Genomic DNA, 14,666 nt, shown 5'->3' with positions numbered 1-14,666 from the left:
AACATGGTAAAACCCTGTCTCTACTAAAAATTCAAAAATTAATGGGGCATGGTGGTGCATGCCTGTAATCCCAGCTACTCGGGAGGCTAAAGCATGAGCATCACCTGAACCTGGGAGGTGGAGGTTGCAGTGAGTCAAGATTGCGCCACTGCACTTCAGCCTGGGCAACAGGGTGAGACCCTGTCTCAAAATAATAAATAAAATAAATAAGTAAATTATGTGGTATGGTAGAGGGTGATCAGAGTCTTGGAAAAAAAAATAGAGACAAGAAGGGAGGATAAGCCAGTCACAAAAGGCTGCAGATTGTATGATTCAATTTCTTCTTTTTTTTCATTTTTACCTTTTTTTTTTTTTTTTTTTTTGAGGCAGGGCCTGGCTCTGTCGCCCAGGCTGGAGTGCAGTGATCACAGCTCACTGCAGCCTCTACCTCCCGGGCTCAAGAGATCCACCACCCAGCTTCCTAAGTAGCTGGGATCACAGGCACCTGCCACCACACCCGGCTAATTTTTGTATTCTTTGTAGAGATGGGGTTTCACCATGTTGCCCAGCATGGCCTTGAGTTCCTGACCTCAAGCGATCCACCTCAGCCTTCCAAAGTTTTGAGATTACAGGCATGAGCCACCACGCCTGGCTTGTATGATTCCATTTCTCTGAAATGTCCGGAACCTGTGAATCCATAGAAAAATGAGTGGTTGACAGGGGCTGGGGGAGGGGGCTGGGGAGTGACTAATGGGTGATGAAAACGTTCTGGAACTAATAGTGGTGACAGTGGCACAGCTCTGTGAATAAAAGGCATTGGACTGTGCACTTGAAAATCATGAAATGTACAGTGTATGGATTATATCTCAATAAAGCTGTTACTTTTTTCATTCATGGAGGGCAAGTCACGGCGTTTTAAGGGGTCCAGGTGGGCCTCATTGAGGTGACATTTGAGCAAAGATTTGAAGGAGGGAACGAGCTTCCCAGGCAGGAGGAATGTGGATGAAACCTAATTTGAAGTTTTCTATTTTCTAAAGTATTTTTGAGAATCTGGCATCCTACTCCATATTATGTTCATTGATTTCATATAATGTTGCATTCCCTAATATTTCGGCAAAATCAAGGGCAGAAATCGCCCCACGTCTGACCGATGTGCTTAGCTGCTCCAGCGCACCGGGGTAAGCACGCGAGCAATTGAGACTCCTGGTAACGCCCCTCGCCCTCCCAAGCCCGCCTCCAGTTTTCCAGAGCCCGACGCAGGCTCAGCCGTGTGTCAAACCCCGCCTCCGACTCCGCCCCGAGCCGCTGCGACGCTGCCGGTGCCCCGCCCCGAGATTGAGGCAATGCGCATGCCCAACGCCGTATGGCGCACGCGCTCTCTGCGGCTTTTCTTGACCTCTGACCCGCCGACCACGTTTGAGCCCCGGCCGCGGGGCCGGGAAGTCGGAGTTTGAGCCCCGGAGGCAGAGCGGCTGCCATGGTGAGCCCCGAGTCGGGCGCTACCGGGGAAGGGAAGCCGAGTCGGGCCGGGGGCCGGGGGCCGGGGGCCGGGCGGCGAGCTCCGGGCTGGGCGGCGGGCGCCGTGCGCCCCCTGCATGCCCAGCAGAAAGCATGGTCTGGGGGCGTTGCACCCGGGGGAATCCAGGCCGGCAGTGGCGGCAGCGGCGGCCTCAGGGCCAGGGAATACCGTCTGCCTGGAAGCGGCCGGGCAGACATGGTCGCGCTGTGCCTAGCCCGCGTGTGAGCGAGCAGCCCTGGGCAGCGGTGGAGCATGAGTCTGGCCGGTGAGCACCTCCCCTGCCCTGCAACCTTACAGCGTTGCAGAGTCGATGTTGCTGCCTTGTTGTTATCCCCAGTGGAAAGCTGGCCTTTCCAGGGAAGTGGCCGACCTGGGACTTGAACTAGGCCCCGAGACACCGAGCACGGAGGGTTTGTGTGATATCGTTGGCACCTTGAGCCAGTCAACAGACCTGCGCCACACTGTCAGGTCACCTAGGGAATCTTTAAAAGTGCAGGTTTGGCTGGGCGCGGTGGCTCACGCCTGTAATTCCAGCACTCTGGGAGGCCGAGGCGGCGGATCACGAGGTCAGGAGTTCGAGACCAGCCTGGCCAACATGATGAAACCCCGTCTCCTCCAAAAAATTTAAAAAATTAGCCGGGTGGGGTGGCGCGCGCCTGTAGTCCAAGCTAGCCGGGAGGCTGAGGCAGGATAAACGCTTGAACCCGCGAGACAGAGGTTGCAATGAGCCGAGATCCGTCATTGCACTCTAGCCTGGGCGACAGGGTGAGACTCCGTCTCAAAAAAAAAAATATGTATATGTATTATATATACCATATACGTTTATGTGTACTATATATTATATATGTTTTTATATATCATGTGTTATATATACATACACACACACACACATAATAGTATATACATATATTAGCCAGGCATGGTGGCGCACACCTGTAATCCCAGCTGCTTGGGAGGTTGAGGCGCGAGTATCGCTTGAACCCAGGAGGCAGAGGCTGCAGTGAACCAAGATTGTGCCACTGCACTCCAGCCTGGGCGACAGAGCAAAACTCTCTCAAAAAGAAAAAGAGGGGAAAAAAAAAAAAAAGTTCAGGTTCTTGAGCTCTATCCCTGGAAGTTCTGCACACGTAAGTTCCCCAAGTGACTGTTGCAGCCGGTTCGGGGAGCCACTTCTAAACTAACATAGTAATAAGGATAATGTAACAGCTAACAGCTTACAAGTGCCAGCCCCTGAGCTGAGGCTTTATGTAGAGTCTCTCATTTAGTGTTTATGAAGTCCTGCTGTCATTGTCCTTATTTTACAGATAAGGAACCTGAGCCCCAGACAGTTTTGACTCCACCATAGTCATGCATCCCACGGTGCCAGAGACCTCTTTTGAGCCCAGCTCTGTCCCAAAACTCATGGGGTTTTTTTGGCTTGTGTTTTGAGATAGGATGTCTGTCTGTCTGTCACCCAGGCTAGGATGCAGTGGAGCGATCCTAGCTTACTGCAGCCTTGAACTCCTAGGCTCAAGCGATCCTCCTACCTTAGACCCCCAAGTAGTTGGGCGTACAGGTGAGTGTCAGCACACCTGGCTAATTTTTAAATTTTTTGTAGAGATGGGGTCTTGCTGTGTTGCCCGGGATGGGTCTCCTAGGCTGGATGGAGTACAGTGGTACGATCACAGCTCACTGCAGCCTCAGCCTCCTGGGGCTTAGGTGATCCTCCCATCTCATCCTCGCCAGTAGCCTCAGCCTCCTGGGTAGTTGGGACAACAGGCATGCTCCACTATGCCCAGCTAATTTTTTGTATTTTTTGTAGAGACATGGTTTCGCCATGTTTCCAGGCTGGTCTTAAACTTCTGGGCCCAAGCAGTCCTCCTGCCTCTGACTCCTAAAGTGCTGGGATTATAGGCGTGAGCCACCGCCCCCAGTGTGACAGTATATTAACAGGAAAAGAAAGTGCTGGCCGGGCACGGTGGCTCACACCTGTAATCCCAGCACTTTGGGAGGCGGAGGCGGTGGATCATGAAGTCAGGAGATCAAGACCATCCTGGCTAACACGGTGAAACCCTGTCTCTACTAAACATACAAAAAAATTAGCCAGGTGTGGTGGCAGGCACCTGTAGTCCCAGCTACTCAGGAGGCTGAGGCAGAAGAATGGCGTGAACCCGGGAGGCTGAGCTTGCAGTGAGCCGAAGGTCGCGCCACTGCACTCCAGCCTGGGTGACAGAGCAAGACTCCGTCTCAAAAAAAAAAAAAAAAAAAAAGAAAGTGCTAGGCCGGGCGCGGTGGCTCACGCCTGTAATCCCAGCACTTTGGGAGGCCCAGGCGAGTGGATTGCCTGAGCTCAGGTGTTCGAGACCAGCCTGGGCAACACGGTGAAACCCTGTCTGTAGTAAAAATACAAAAAATTAGCCGGGCATGGCAGCGTGCGCCTGTAGTCCCAGCTACTCAGGAGGCTGAGGCAGAAGAATTGCTTGAACCCGGGAGGCGGAGGTTGCAGTGAGCCGAGATCGCACTACTGCACTCCAGCCTGGGCGACAGAGCAAGATTCCATCTCCAAAAAAAAAAAGTGCTGTCGGAAGGTATACATGGGAGAGCCTGGAAAGGGTTTCACCCGGGGGATGGGGGATGATGTTAAGTCCTGAGGGCTGTTGGGTTTTCACAGAATCAGGGTAGAAGGGAGGATGTTCAAGGTGGAGGAACTCAGAACGGCAAAGGCCCTGAGGAGTACAGAAGTACGAGAGCGGCTCTAGGAGCAGAGGGTGTGGCTGCAGTGTGGAGAGAAGTGAGGGTGAGAAGTTGAGGCCAGACCAGGTGCTGTGAATGCCAAGCTGGGGAGTGGACCAAATCTGCAGGCGGCAGTGGAGAATTGTGTGTTTACTGGGAGATGGCCAGAACCCTCCCGCAGAAGGGTTAGGAGGCGCTTGGAAACCCTGCCTGGGGACATGGAGTTCATGAGGCAGCAGGTTGGGCAGAGCTGCAACAGCCATATTCATTCAGATGCACCAGGGGCACTTGCTGCGCCAGCCACTGGCCAGGCCCTGAATGTCGTGGCACGTGCTACAGTTGTGGTCCTGACCTTTCTCCAGTCTAGTTGTGATGCCCATATCTGTTCTCAGGGGCCCTGGGTGACCAGAGTGTCCTTGAGAGTGAGTCTCAGGCTGTCTGCTTATCTACCTGGAGCCTGGGGCTTGGCCTCAAAGGCGCATTGCACGCGAATCTCAAAGACACAAGTCAGTGTAAGCCCCATTGCTGAGCGCCTCCCACAGCACTGTCTGTGGTCCCAGCTGCTGGGCTCTGGTCTTGCCTTGGGCCAGGTTACTGCCCAACAACGAAGTGCATGTGCTGCCGCCACGCATGCCAGGGTTGGATCCTGTGCTTCTGACTGCTGCTCTCTGACAGCCGCGTGGCCTGAAGTCGGATGCCAGGTCAGCTGGATCCTCTCACCTGGGACCCTCAGGCCCAAGTGTCAGTCAGTGGACTATGGGATGTTTGTAGCCTCTGGGAGGGGCCTCAGGCCGTGGTTGTTTTGGTCACCCATGGTAGCCACAGCTGGCAGAGCTCTGCTCCCTATGAATGAGCTCTGAACTCAGCCTGACCCATGGCAGAAGCTCAGGGGATGTTGGGGTACTGGATAGGTGGATGAGGGGCTTGGCTGCACCGCCTAGTTCTGGACCTGCCGCTGTTTGTCCATGTGTTAATGGGCATTGCCTCCTGAGGGCCTTATTGTCCTCTTGTGAGGAGGGTATTATCTCTCCATTTTGCAGTTAAGGAAACTGAGGTAGGCTGGGCACAATGTCTCACACCTGTAATCCTAGCACTTTGGGAAGCCGAGGAGGGCAGTTCATGCGAACCTAGGAGTTCAAGACCAGCCTGGGCAACATGGCGAAACCCCATCTCTCCAGAAAAGTACATTTAGCCAAATGTAATGGCGTGTGCTAAGCCTCCAGAAGTTATGAAATTTCCACCTGCTTGTGAAATCCTAACCCACTTGTGTTTGTTCATTCCCCTAATGGCCCATATCACATCCCGCCTGTTAAGGAAAGAGCAGGTCCTTGGAGACTGAGTACAAGTAGCTCCAGCTACTCGGGAGGCTTAAGCAGGAGAATCTCTTGAGGCTAGGAGGCTGAGGCTGCCAGTGAGCCATGATTGCACCACTGCACTCCAGCCTGGACGACAGAGTTAGACTCTGCTTCCAAAAAAAAGGCCAGGCGTGGTGTCTCACGCCTGTAATCCCAGCACTTTGGGAGCCCGAGGCGGGTGTATCACCTGAGGTCAGGAGTTTGAGACCAGCCTGACCAACATGGTGAAACCTTGTCTTTATTAAAAATACAAAATTAGCTGGGCTTGTTGTGTTCACCTGTAATCCCAGTTACTTGGGAGGGTGAGGCAGGAGGATCGTTTGAACTGGGGAGGTGAGCCGAGATTGAGCCACTGCACTCTAGCCTGGGTGACAGAGTGAGACTCAGTCTCAAAAAAATAAATAAAAAATAAAAAACCCAAACCAAAACAAAAAAAAACCCAGATTCAGAGAGGTTGAGTAATTTGTCCAGGGACACACAGCTATTGAGAAACAAAGCTAGGGTTCTGGTCCCAGGTCAACGTGGTTCTCGTTCTGCTTCCTTGCTGCTTCCCAGCTCCCTGAGGGAATGTAGTATGGTGTTTTGCAGCCTTCACCCCTGAGGAAGCAAAGGGCCTGTATCAAATGAGCTGCTCTTTTGAAAGAAGCTTTGTTACTTCATAGTGCCTGGTCATTGTCAGATTTTGTGAAACAGTAGTAATGAATGAAAACCAATGTTTATTGAGCACCTACTGTAACATTAGGCTCTGTGCCAGGCACTTGACAGGCATTATCTCATTCAATCCATATGACAGGTTTATTGGTGGCCACATTTTACAGGTAAGCAAACTGGGGCTCAAAGGAGTTGAGAACGTGTCTATGTCACACAGCTGGGATTTGCACACAGGTGATCCCAAAGCCTGCAGGTGTAACCATTACACTACACTGCGTCTTCTGGGAGATGCCTCCCGCAGGAACCTTGCTGGCCTCAATGGGCTGTCCAGTCTGCTGAAACTTTGCAGGCCAGCCCCCCTCTGCCCTGCAGCTCTAGGCAGCTGAAGCCACAGGCCACCGCGCCGCTTTCGTTTGAAGTGTGCAGGGGATGGTTGGGGAAGCTCCCCAGTTATGACCTCAGCTCTTACCGTTCATTATTTTGCAACAGTCTTTGTTTGGCCTTGGCAGAAAAGTAAACAAGTGATTGCAAGGCTGTGTGATGGCAGCAGAGGGACCGAAGGCTGTTGGTGGGAGGGGTAGTCTGAGACCTGAGCCGTGTTTCAGGCCGAGGGGACCCTCTGCCTTTCACCTCTGTCCTTCAGACAGCACCAGCATCCCATCCCTGAGCCTCCTGTTCCACTCGGGAGGGGCTTTAGGAAGGAGGTGAAGTCAGGTGAGACCGCAGGTGTCAGCAGGTGCATCCCTGACCCTCCCTCATCTGCAGTACTGCCACAGCCCTGCCCCTCGCCGTGATCACAGGAGGGTCTTTGGGCTCTTTCTGCTGTGAAATCCAGAAGTTATGAAGTTTCCACCTGCTTTTGAAATCTTAACGCACTTGTGTTTGTTCATTCCCCTAATGGCCCGTAGTCCCATCCCGCCTGTTAAGGAAAGAGCAGGTCCTCGGAGGCTGAACAAGGCCAGCTCTGGAGTTGAATCCACTGGAATCTGGAGCGAGCCCCTCTGGCCTCAGGGTTGGGTTCTTGATACTTGTCGGCTTGCCCAGGTGCCCTCCCTTCAGACCCCGGGACCCTGCGTAGTGACTGCTGTGACTGATAGCGCCAGCCTTGGGTTTCCGGTCTGCCTCCGAGGCACCCGCTGTATGTCCTCAGGCCAGTCACCAATCCTCCACCCCCGAGTTGTCAGAATTAAACGGCACAATGAATTGAACGTGTTTGGCACTGTGCCTGGTGTGCGGACTCAGATGATACTTGTTGACCGAAGGGAAATCTACAGAAAAGCACTAGGAAGAAAGGGAAAGTCACTCGGCTGTGCCACATGAGCTTTCAACCTATGCCGAGCCGCCTCCAGCCCGCGCCACCCCCCTGCATTTATGGCTTTGCAGTCACAAGGTCGTTTGTATGTGCTGTCTATATATAATCGCTTTGTTTCACATAAGATCTGTGCATCTTTCCATGTCATCCGCCAGATTCGCAGTTTTTCCCAGGCCAGTCTAGGCTGTTGGCTGCTCGCAGGAACTCCCTTCTGCCTTCTCTCCTGCCAGTTTTGGCTCAACCCAGTCCCTCTGCCTAGAAAGCCCTAGTATTTCCGTCATGATTCTTCCTACCTGGCAAAGCCCAGCCCAGGAGGAACCCCCTCCTCTCACAGAACCCCCTCCTCTCACACAGAATCCCTTCCTCTCACAGAACCCCCTCTTCTCACAGAACCCCCTCCTCTCACAGAACCCCCCCTAGAACCCCCTCCTCTCACAAAATCCCCTCCTCTCAACCCCCTCCTCTCACACAGAGTCCCCTCCTCTCACACAGAACCCCCTCCTCTCACAGAGTCCTCTCTTCTCACAGAACCCCCTCCTCTCACACTGAACCCCCTCCTCTCACAGAACCCCCTCCTCTCACAGTCCCCTCTTCTCACAGAACCCCCTCTTCTCACAGTCCCCTCTTCTCACAGAACCTCCTCCTCTCACACAGAACCCCCTCCTCTCACAGAACCCCCTCCTCTCACACAGAATCCCTTCCTCTCACAGAACCCCCTCCTCTCACACAGAATCCCCTCCTCTCACAGAACCCCCTCTTCTCACAGAACCCGCTCCTCTCACAGAACCCCCTCCTCTCACAGAACCCCCTCTTCTCACAGAACCCGCTCCTCTCACAGAACCCCCTCCTCTCACAGAGTCCCCTCTTCTCACAGAACCCCCTCCTCTCACACAGAACCCCCTCCTCTCACAGAACCCCCTCGTCTCACAGAGTCCCTTCTTCTCACAGAACCCCCTCCTCTCACAGAACCCCCTCCTCTCACACAGAATCCCTTCCTCTCACAGAATCCCTTCCTCTCACAGAACCCCCTCTTCTCACAGAACCCCCTCGTCTCACAGAACCCCCCATAGAACCCCCTCCTCTCACAAAACCCCCTCCTCTTCAACCCCCTCCTCTCACACAGAATCCCCTCCTCACACAGAATCCCCTCCTCTCACACAGTCCCCTCCTCTCACAACCCCCTCCTCTCACAGAACCCCCTCATAGAACCCCCTCCTCTCACAAAATCCCCTCCTCTCACACAGAATCCCCTCCTCTCACACAGTCCCCTCCTCTCACAGAACCCCCTCCTCTCACACAATCCCCTCCTCAGAGTCCCCTCCTCTCAGAGTTCCCTCCTCTCACACAGAACCCCCTCCTCTCACAGAACCCCCTCCTCTCACAGAACCCCCTCCTCTCACACAGTCCCCTCCTCAGAGTCCCCTCCTCTCAGAGTCCCCTCCTCTCACAGAACCCGTTCCTCTCAGAGTCCCCTCCTCTCACAGAACCCCCTTCTCTCACAGAGTCCCCTCCTCTCAGAGTCTCTTCCTCTCACACAGAACCCCCTCCTCTCACAGAACCCCCTCCTCTCACAGAACCCCCTCCTCTCACAGAGTCCCCTCCTCTCACAGAACCCCCTCCTCTCACAGAGTCCCCTCCTCTCACAGAACCCCCTCCTCTCACAGAACCCCCTCCTCTCACAGAACCCCCTCCTCTCACAGAACCCCCTCCTCTCACAGAACCCCCTCCTCTCACAGAGTCCCCTCCTCTCACAGAGTCCCCTCCTCTCACAGAGTCCCCTCCTCTCACAGAACCCCCTTCTCTCACAGAGTCCCCTCCTCTCACAGAACCCCCTCCTCTCACAGAGTCCCCTCCTCTCACAGAACCCCCTCCTCTCACAGAACCCCCTCCTCTCACAGAGTCCCCTCCTCTCACAGAACCCCCTCCTCTCACAGAGTCCCCTCCTCTCACAGAACCCCCTCCTCTCACAGAGTCCCCTCCTCTCACAGAACCCCCTCCTCTCACAGAGTCCCCTCCTCTCACAGAACCCCCTCCTCTCACAGAGTCCCCTCTTCTCACAGAACCCCCTCCTCTCACAGAGTCCCCTCCTCTCACAGAACCCCCTCCTCTCACAGAGTCCCCTCTTCTCACAGAACCCCCTCCTCTCACAGAGTCCCCTCCTCTCACAGAACCCCCTCCTCTCACAGAGTCCCCTCCTCTCACAGAGTCCCCTCCTCTCACAGAACCCCCTCCTCTCACAGAGTCCCCTCCTCTCACAGAACCCCCTCCTCTCACAGAGTCCCCTCCTCTCACAGAACCCCCTCCTCTCACAGAGTCCCCTCCTCTCACAGAACCCCCTCCTCTCACAGAGTCCCCTCCTCTCACAGAACCCCCTCCTCTCACAGAGTCCCCTCCTCTCACAGAACCCCCTTCTCTCACAGAGTCCCCTCCTCTCACAGAACCCCCTTCTCTCACAGAGTCCCCTCCTCTCACAGAATCCCCTCCTCTCACAGAATCCCCTCCTCTCACAGAACCCCCTCCTCTCACACGGAATCGCCTCCTCTCACAGAACCCCCTCCTCTCACAGAACCTCCTCCTCTCTCAGAATCCCATCTCAGTCTTCAGTTTTCCCTCTCGACTCTCTTGCTTCCGGTCACATCTTACTGAGTCCCCAGGGCCTCCGTGGGGCATGGAATTACACGTGCAGCCTTCCGGCATGTTCAGCCTGTTGTGTGACAGTGGGGTTCCCTGCCAGGCCAGCAGTGTGCTCTGACTCGGGGCAGGGACCAGGTTCTGTGTAGCTTTGTGCTCAAGTGCTGAGCAGAGTAGACTCTCAGCAGATGTTTGAATGAATGGGTGAACCAATGGCTGCACAAATGAACGAGCCTGACTCTCCCTCATGATTTGGTCCATAGTGCGTTTAAATACCCTCCTAGTGGGCTTTTAGTTCCTTGAAGATGAAAACAGGTTTGCTTAGTAAGTTTGTTTTATTGAATGGAACAGACTTAAAGTCATCGGACTTGGGAGAATTAGGACAGATCTGTTTCCCCATTGGTAAAATAAAGGTTGGGCCTGATGATCTCAGAAACTCAGGAAGAGCGATCGTCGGCCCCAGGGTGGAGAGTGAGATACTGCCAGGTCCAGGACTGTCCCTGTGTTCTGGCTCCCAGACCACAGTGTTTCTTCCTGAAGCCAGTGGCTGCAGCCACTTTGCCTTGCTCCTTTATGCCTTTCCTGAAGGATGAGGGGGGCCAGTCTGCCTCTGGGAGCTCTGTCAAGTTCACCCGCCTGCCTGCCTGTCCAATGAGTAACTAAGCCACCCACCATGGAAGCTTTCATTCAGGGTGCTTTGGAGCGGTTGGCCTGGGGCTGCAGCTCTGTGCTTCGTGACCTCGGGTCTCCAGGAGCCTTGCCCCTCAGCAGCCGTTTCCAGGGCCCATCTCTGTGGGCCCACAGGGAGCCGCCTGCTAACCTGGTGCCTGCTTTGCCCACAGGCCAAGTACCTGGCCCAGATCATTGTGATGGGCGTGCAGGTGGTGGGCAGGGCCTTTGCACGGGCCTTGCGGCAGGAGTTTGCAGGTAAGCATGGGTCTGTCTCCCCTGTGGGCTGGGAGTTCCTCTCCAGGTCAGATTTTCCCCGTAGCCATGGGCACTTCAGGCCTGCTGGTTCTGCAGTATGCGTGGCCTGGGGCACTTCCCATGGCGGGGGGTGGTGCCAGACCAGGGCATCCTTCAGTGGTACCTGGTTAGCAAGAGCATCCAGGGCAGGAGCTGGCACACTGGCCCATCTGGATACCTGGTTTTGTAAACTTCTTTTTTTTTTTTTTGGAGATGGCATCTCACTCTGTTGCCCAGGCTGGAGTGCAGTAGGGCAATCTCGGCTCACTGCAACCTCTGCCTCCTGGTTCAAGTGATTTTCCTGCCTCAGCCTCCTGAGTAGCTGGGATTACAAGCACTCGACACCACACCGGGCTAATTTTTGTATTTTTAGTAGAGACCGGGTTTCACCATGTTGGCCAGGCTGGTCTGGAACGCCTGACCTCAGGTGATGCACCTGCCTCAAAGTGCTGGGATCACAGGTGTGAGCCACAGCGCCCAGCCCTGGTTTTGTAAATAGATCTTTTTTTTTTTTGAGATGGAGTTTTCGCTCTTGTTGCCCAGGCTGGAGTGCAATAGCGCGATCTCGGCTCACTGCAACCTCCGCCTCCCGGGTTCAAGCGATTCTCCTGCCTCAGCCTCCTGAGTAGCTGGGACTACAGGCATGCGCCACCATACCCAGCTAATTTTGTATTTTTAGTAGAGACGGGGTTTCTCCGTGTTGGTCAGGCTGGTCTTGAACTCCCAACCTCAGGTGATACGCCCACCTTGGCCTCCCGAAGTGCTGGGATTACAGGCCTGAGCCACCGCCCCCGGCCCTTTTTTTTTCTTTTGAGACGGAGTCTCACTCTGTCGCCCAGGCTGGAGTGCAATGGTGCAGTCTCGGCTCACTGCAACCTCTGCCTCCCGGGTTCAAGCAATGCTCCTGCCTCAGCCTCCTGAGTAGCTGGGACTACAGGCATGTGCCACCACACCCAGCTAATTTTTGTATTTTTAGTAATTTTCTATTTTACAGGGTTTCACCATGTTGGCCAGGCTGGTCTCGATCTCTTGACCTCGTGATCTGCCCGCCTCGGCTTCCCAGAGTGCTGGGATTACAGGCGTGAGCCACTGTGCCCGGCCGACAGGCTGCTTTCAAGGCAGAGTTGAATGGTTCCAATGCAGGCTCATTAGCCCGCAAAGCCTAAAATAGCTACTCTCTGAGCCTTTAGGAAAAGTTTAGCAGCTCCTGATTCTAGGTTCTGGGGTCACTGAAAGGGAAGAGGTCACCCAAGGCAGTGGCTTTGGTGGTCTAGGTGACAGGTGGGCAGCTGGGTTCCTGCAGAGCCCTCTCATGCCTGCAGCCCCACTATACAGTTTCCATCGTAACCTAAAGCTCCCCAATTTGCTGTGCCCCTGGGATATGGGGGTTGGGGGACAGGGTCATCTCATGGTCTAGGTTGGGGACCAGGAGCCAGGTTTAGTGGTCAGATCCTGCCCTTATCCTCCAGTGAGGCACGTCTGTCCTCACTTTCCCAGCCTCTACCCCCTAAAAAAGAAACCACTCCTGGAGAAGAGGCAGCTCCTAGCCACCTGTCCCTGTGTCTCTCATCCTGTGCTGGTGGCAGGGGCGAGCCACCAACTTGGAAGGGCCTGGGGTGAAGTGTGGGCTGCTGAGGACTGAGCGATCACCCACATGTCCACACAGCCAGCCGGGCCGCAGCTGATGCCCGAGGACGCGCTGGACACCGATCTGCAGCCGCTTCCAACCTCTCCGGCCTCAGCCTGCAGGAGGCACAGCAGATTCTCAACGTGTCCAAGCTGAGCCCTGAGGAGATCCAGAAGGTGAGGCCACTGGGCCGCCCTGAAGTTTGAGGGGGAGAGGCTGCCAGGGTGGGAAGAGTGAAGGGAGGCCTGGCCAGGGAGGTCCGATGTGGAGGCTGCAGCTGTACCCAGCTCGGACTCCAACTTGCAGGAGCCACTGTTGCTCGTGAAGTTTTAGGCCTGAGGCAGGACAGTCTAGGGACAAAGGGTGCCTTCCGGTAGCAGCTGAGTCGCCCTCCAGGGTACCTGTCCCATCTCTGCCTCTCAGTGGCCACAGCAGCTGGGTGTGGCACACAGGGTGGAGAGGAGTCCTGTTGCCTCTCTCATGTGGCCCCACGTAGCCTGCCCGACGTCTCTCGCCTGCAGTCTGCAGCCCTCTCACCCATCCCCTCTCCTCTGCAGAACTATGAACACTTATTTAAGGTGAACGACAAATCCGTGGGTGGCTCCTTCTACCTGCAGTCAAAGGTGAGTGCTCTTTGATTCTGGGAGGAAGGAAGTCACAGGACCCCCTCTTCTCACTTGGGGCTCAATTCCCAGTTGGGGGAGCTGGCCAGCTAAGGGCTTGGCACGCAGAAAACTGTGCCGGGCCTTCCCATGGTGCCCCAGCCTCAGGGAGGCCCCCTGAACTGCCACCCCTCTGACTGCTTCAGCTTTGCAGGGTCCAGCCACTCAGGCTGTGTCACCCCAGACAGCAGCCCTCCCTCCCAGCAGCTGGGACTTCGAAGGAGCAGGAGCCCCAGTGGGTGGGGTGCTAGAAACAGCTCTCAGCTCACAGAGGTTGCAGCATGCCCTGGGCCCCTGCAGCCCAGCTCTTGTCTCCCTAGGCCACCCCAACCCTGGGGCGCCGCTGAAGGAAGCACTGGTATCCACCCACTACCCTTCAAAAAATGGACCTGGGCTGATGGGAATAGGCCGTCCCATGTGGGCAAGGGGTATGGGGCAGAGGCTTGGCCTCCCAGCCTGATTATCTGTGACCTACTAGGTGGTCCGCGCAAAGGAGCGCCTGGATGAGGAACTCAAAATCCAGGCCCAGGAGGACAGAGAAAAAGGGCAGACGCCCCATACGTGACTGCTAGGCTCCCCCCGTCCACCCCGCCGCCTCTAATTTATAGCTTGGTAATAAATGTCTTTTCTGCATTTCTCGTGTGCATGTTTCCAGATTCCAGAAGGCAGGTTGCTCCTCCTGCCAGTTGCAGGGCTGTGGGTGCTGGAGATGGGGAGGCAGCAGCCTTTAACAGCCCAGAAGGGCTGGGCTGGGCGAGGTTAGTGGGCAGCCAGCCAGTGGGCTCCAGCTGAGTCCTGTCACGTACAGGATGCAGCCGCTCCTGCTTCCACAGCACCCATGCCAGGGTGAGGCTCCCTCCCATGGAGCCCCTGTCCCTCCCACGGGCTGGCGGTCTCCTAGCCCCAGAGCTCTGTCAGCAGCCACCCTGTCCCAGGGGCAGGTTTGAACCTAGCACCTCAGTAATCTGGGCACAATACCCCAGAATGCGGCTGGGGGGAGAAGGGCCTTTGCCCACCGCTCTCCAAAGCCACAGCGGGCAGTAGTGGGCTGAGGACATGAACCTTGGGATGCTCCGCCTGGAATCTTCCGTCTCAGTTCCTGTCACCTGTGCGCCCTCAGCACCTGCCTCCTTCCCAGCCTTCCAGTTCCTGCTGTAAGCGGCAGATTGAGAGGGAGGGACACCTGCAGGGTCGGGGAGAAAGCCCGGATCAGGCCTGCAGGGGCTCAGGGCAGTGGTGGCCTCATGTCAGG

The 14,666-nt window shown here is 55.4% G+C and overlaps 1 protein-coding gene across 4 annotated transcripts in view; it reads left to right on the top strand.

Moving 5' to 3' along the window:
- Positions 1 to 14,047, top strand: part of LOC129016358 (mitochondrial import inner membrane translocase subunit TIM16) — a 76,846-nt gene extending 62,799 nt beyond the window's left edge. For 3 of the 4 annotated variants that reach the window (XM_054455755.2, XM_054455756.2, XM_054455759.2), the window contains 4 exons: positions 11,002 to 11,086; positions 12,792 to 12,928; positions 13,310 to 13,375; positions 13,893 to 14,047. In XM_054455755.2, coding sequence (XP_054311730.1) covers positions 11,002 to 11,086; positions 12,792 to 12,928; positions 13,310 to 13,375; positions 13,893 to 13,979 — 375 coding nt within the window. In that variant the 3' untranslated portion in view covers positions 13,980 to 14,047. Of the gene's footprint in view, positions 1 to 1,306; positions 1,460 to 11,001; positions 11,087 to 12,791; positions 12,929 to 13,309; positions 13,376 to 13,892 lie in introns of those variants that run through there. The other variant, XM_054455761.2, reaches the window with a different exon arrangement.
- The last annotated feature ends 619 nt before the right edge of the window (positions 14,048 to 14,666 follow it).

The sequence above is a fragment of the Pongo pygmaeus genome, chromosome 18, assembly GCF_028885625.2.
Source record: "Pongo pygmaeus isolate AG05252 chromosome 18, NHGRI_mPonPyg2-v2.0_pri, whole genome shotgun sequence".
Classification (NCBI taxonomy): Eukaryota; Metazoa; Chordata; class Mammalia; order Primates; family Hominidae; genus Pongo; species Pongo pygmaeus.
This window is presented reverse-complemented; position numbering and strand designations above follow the sequence as displayed.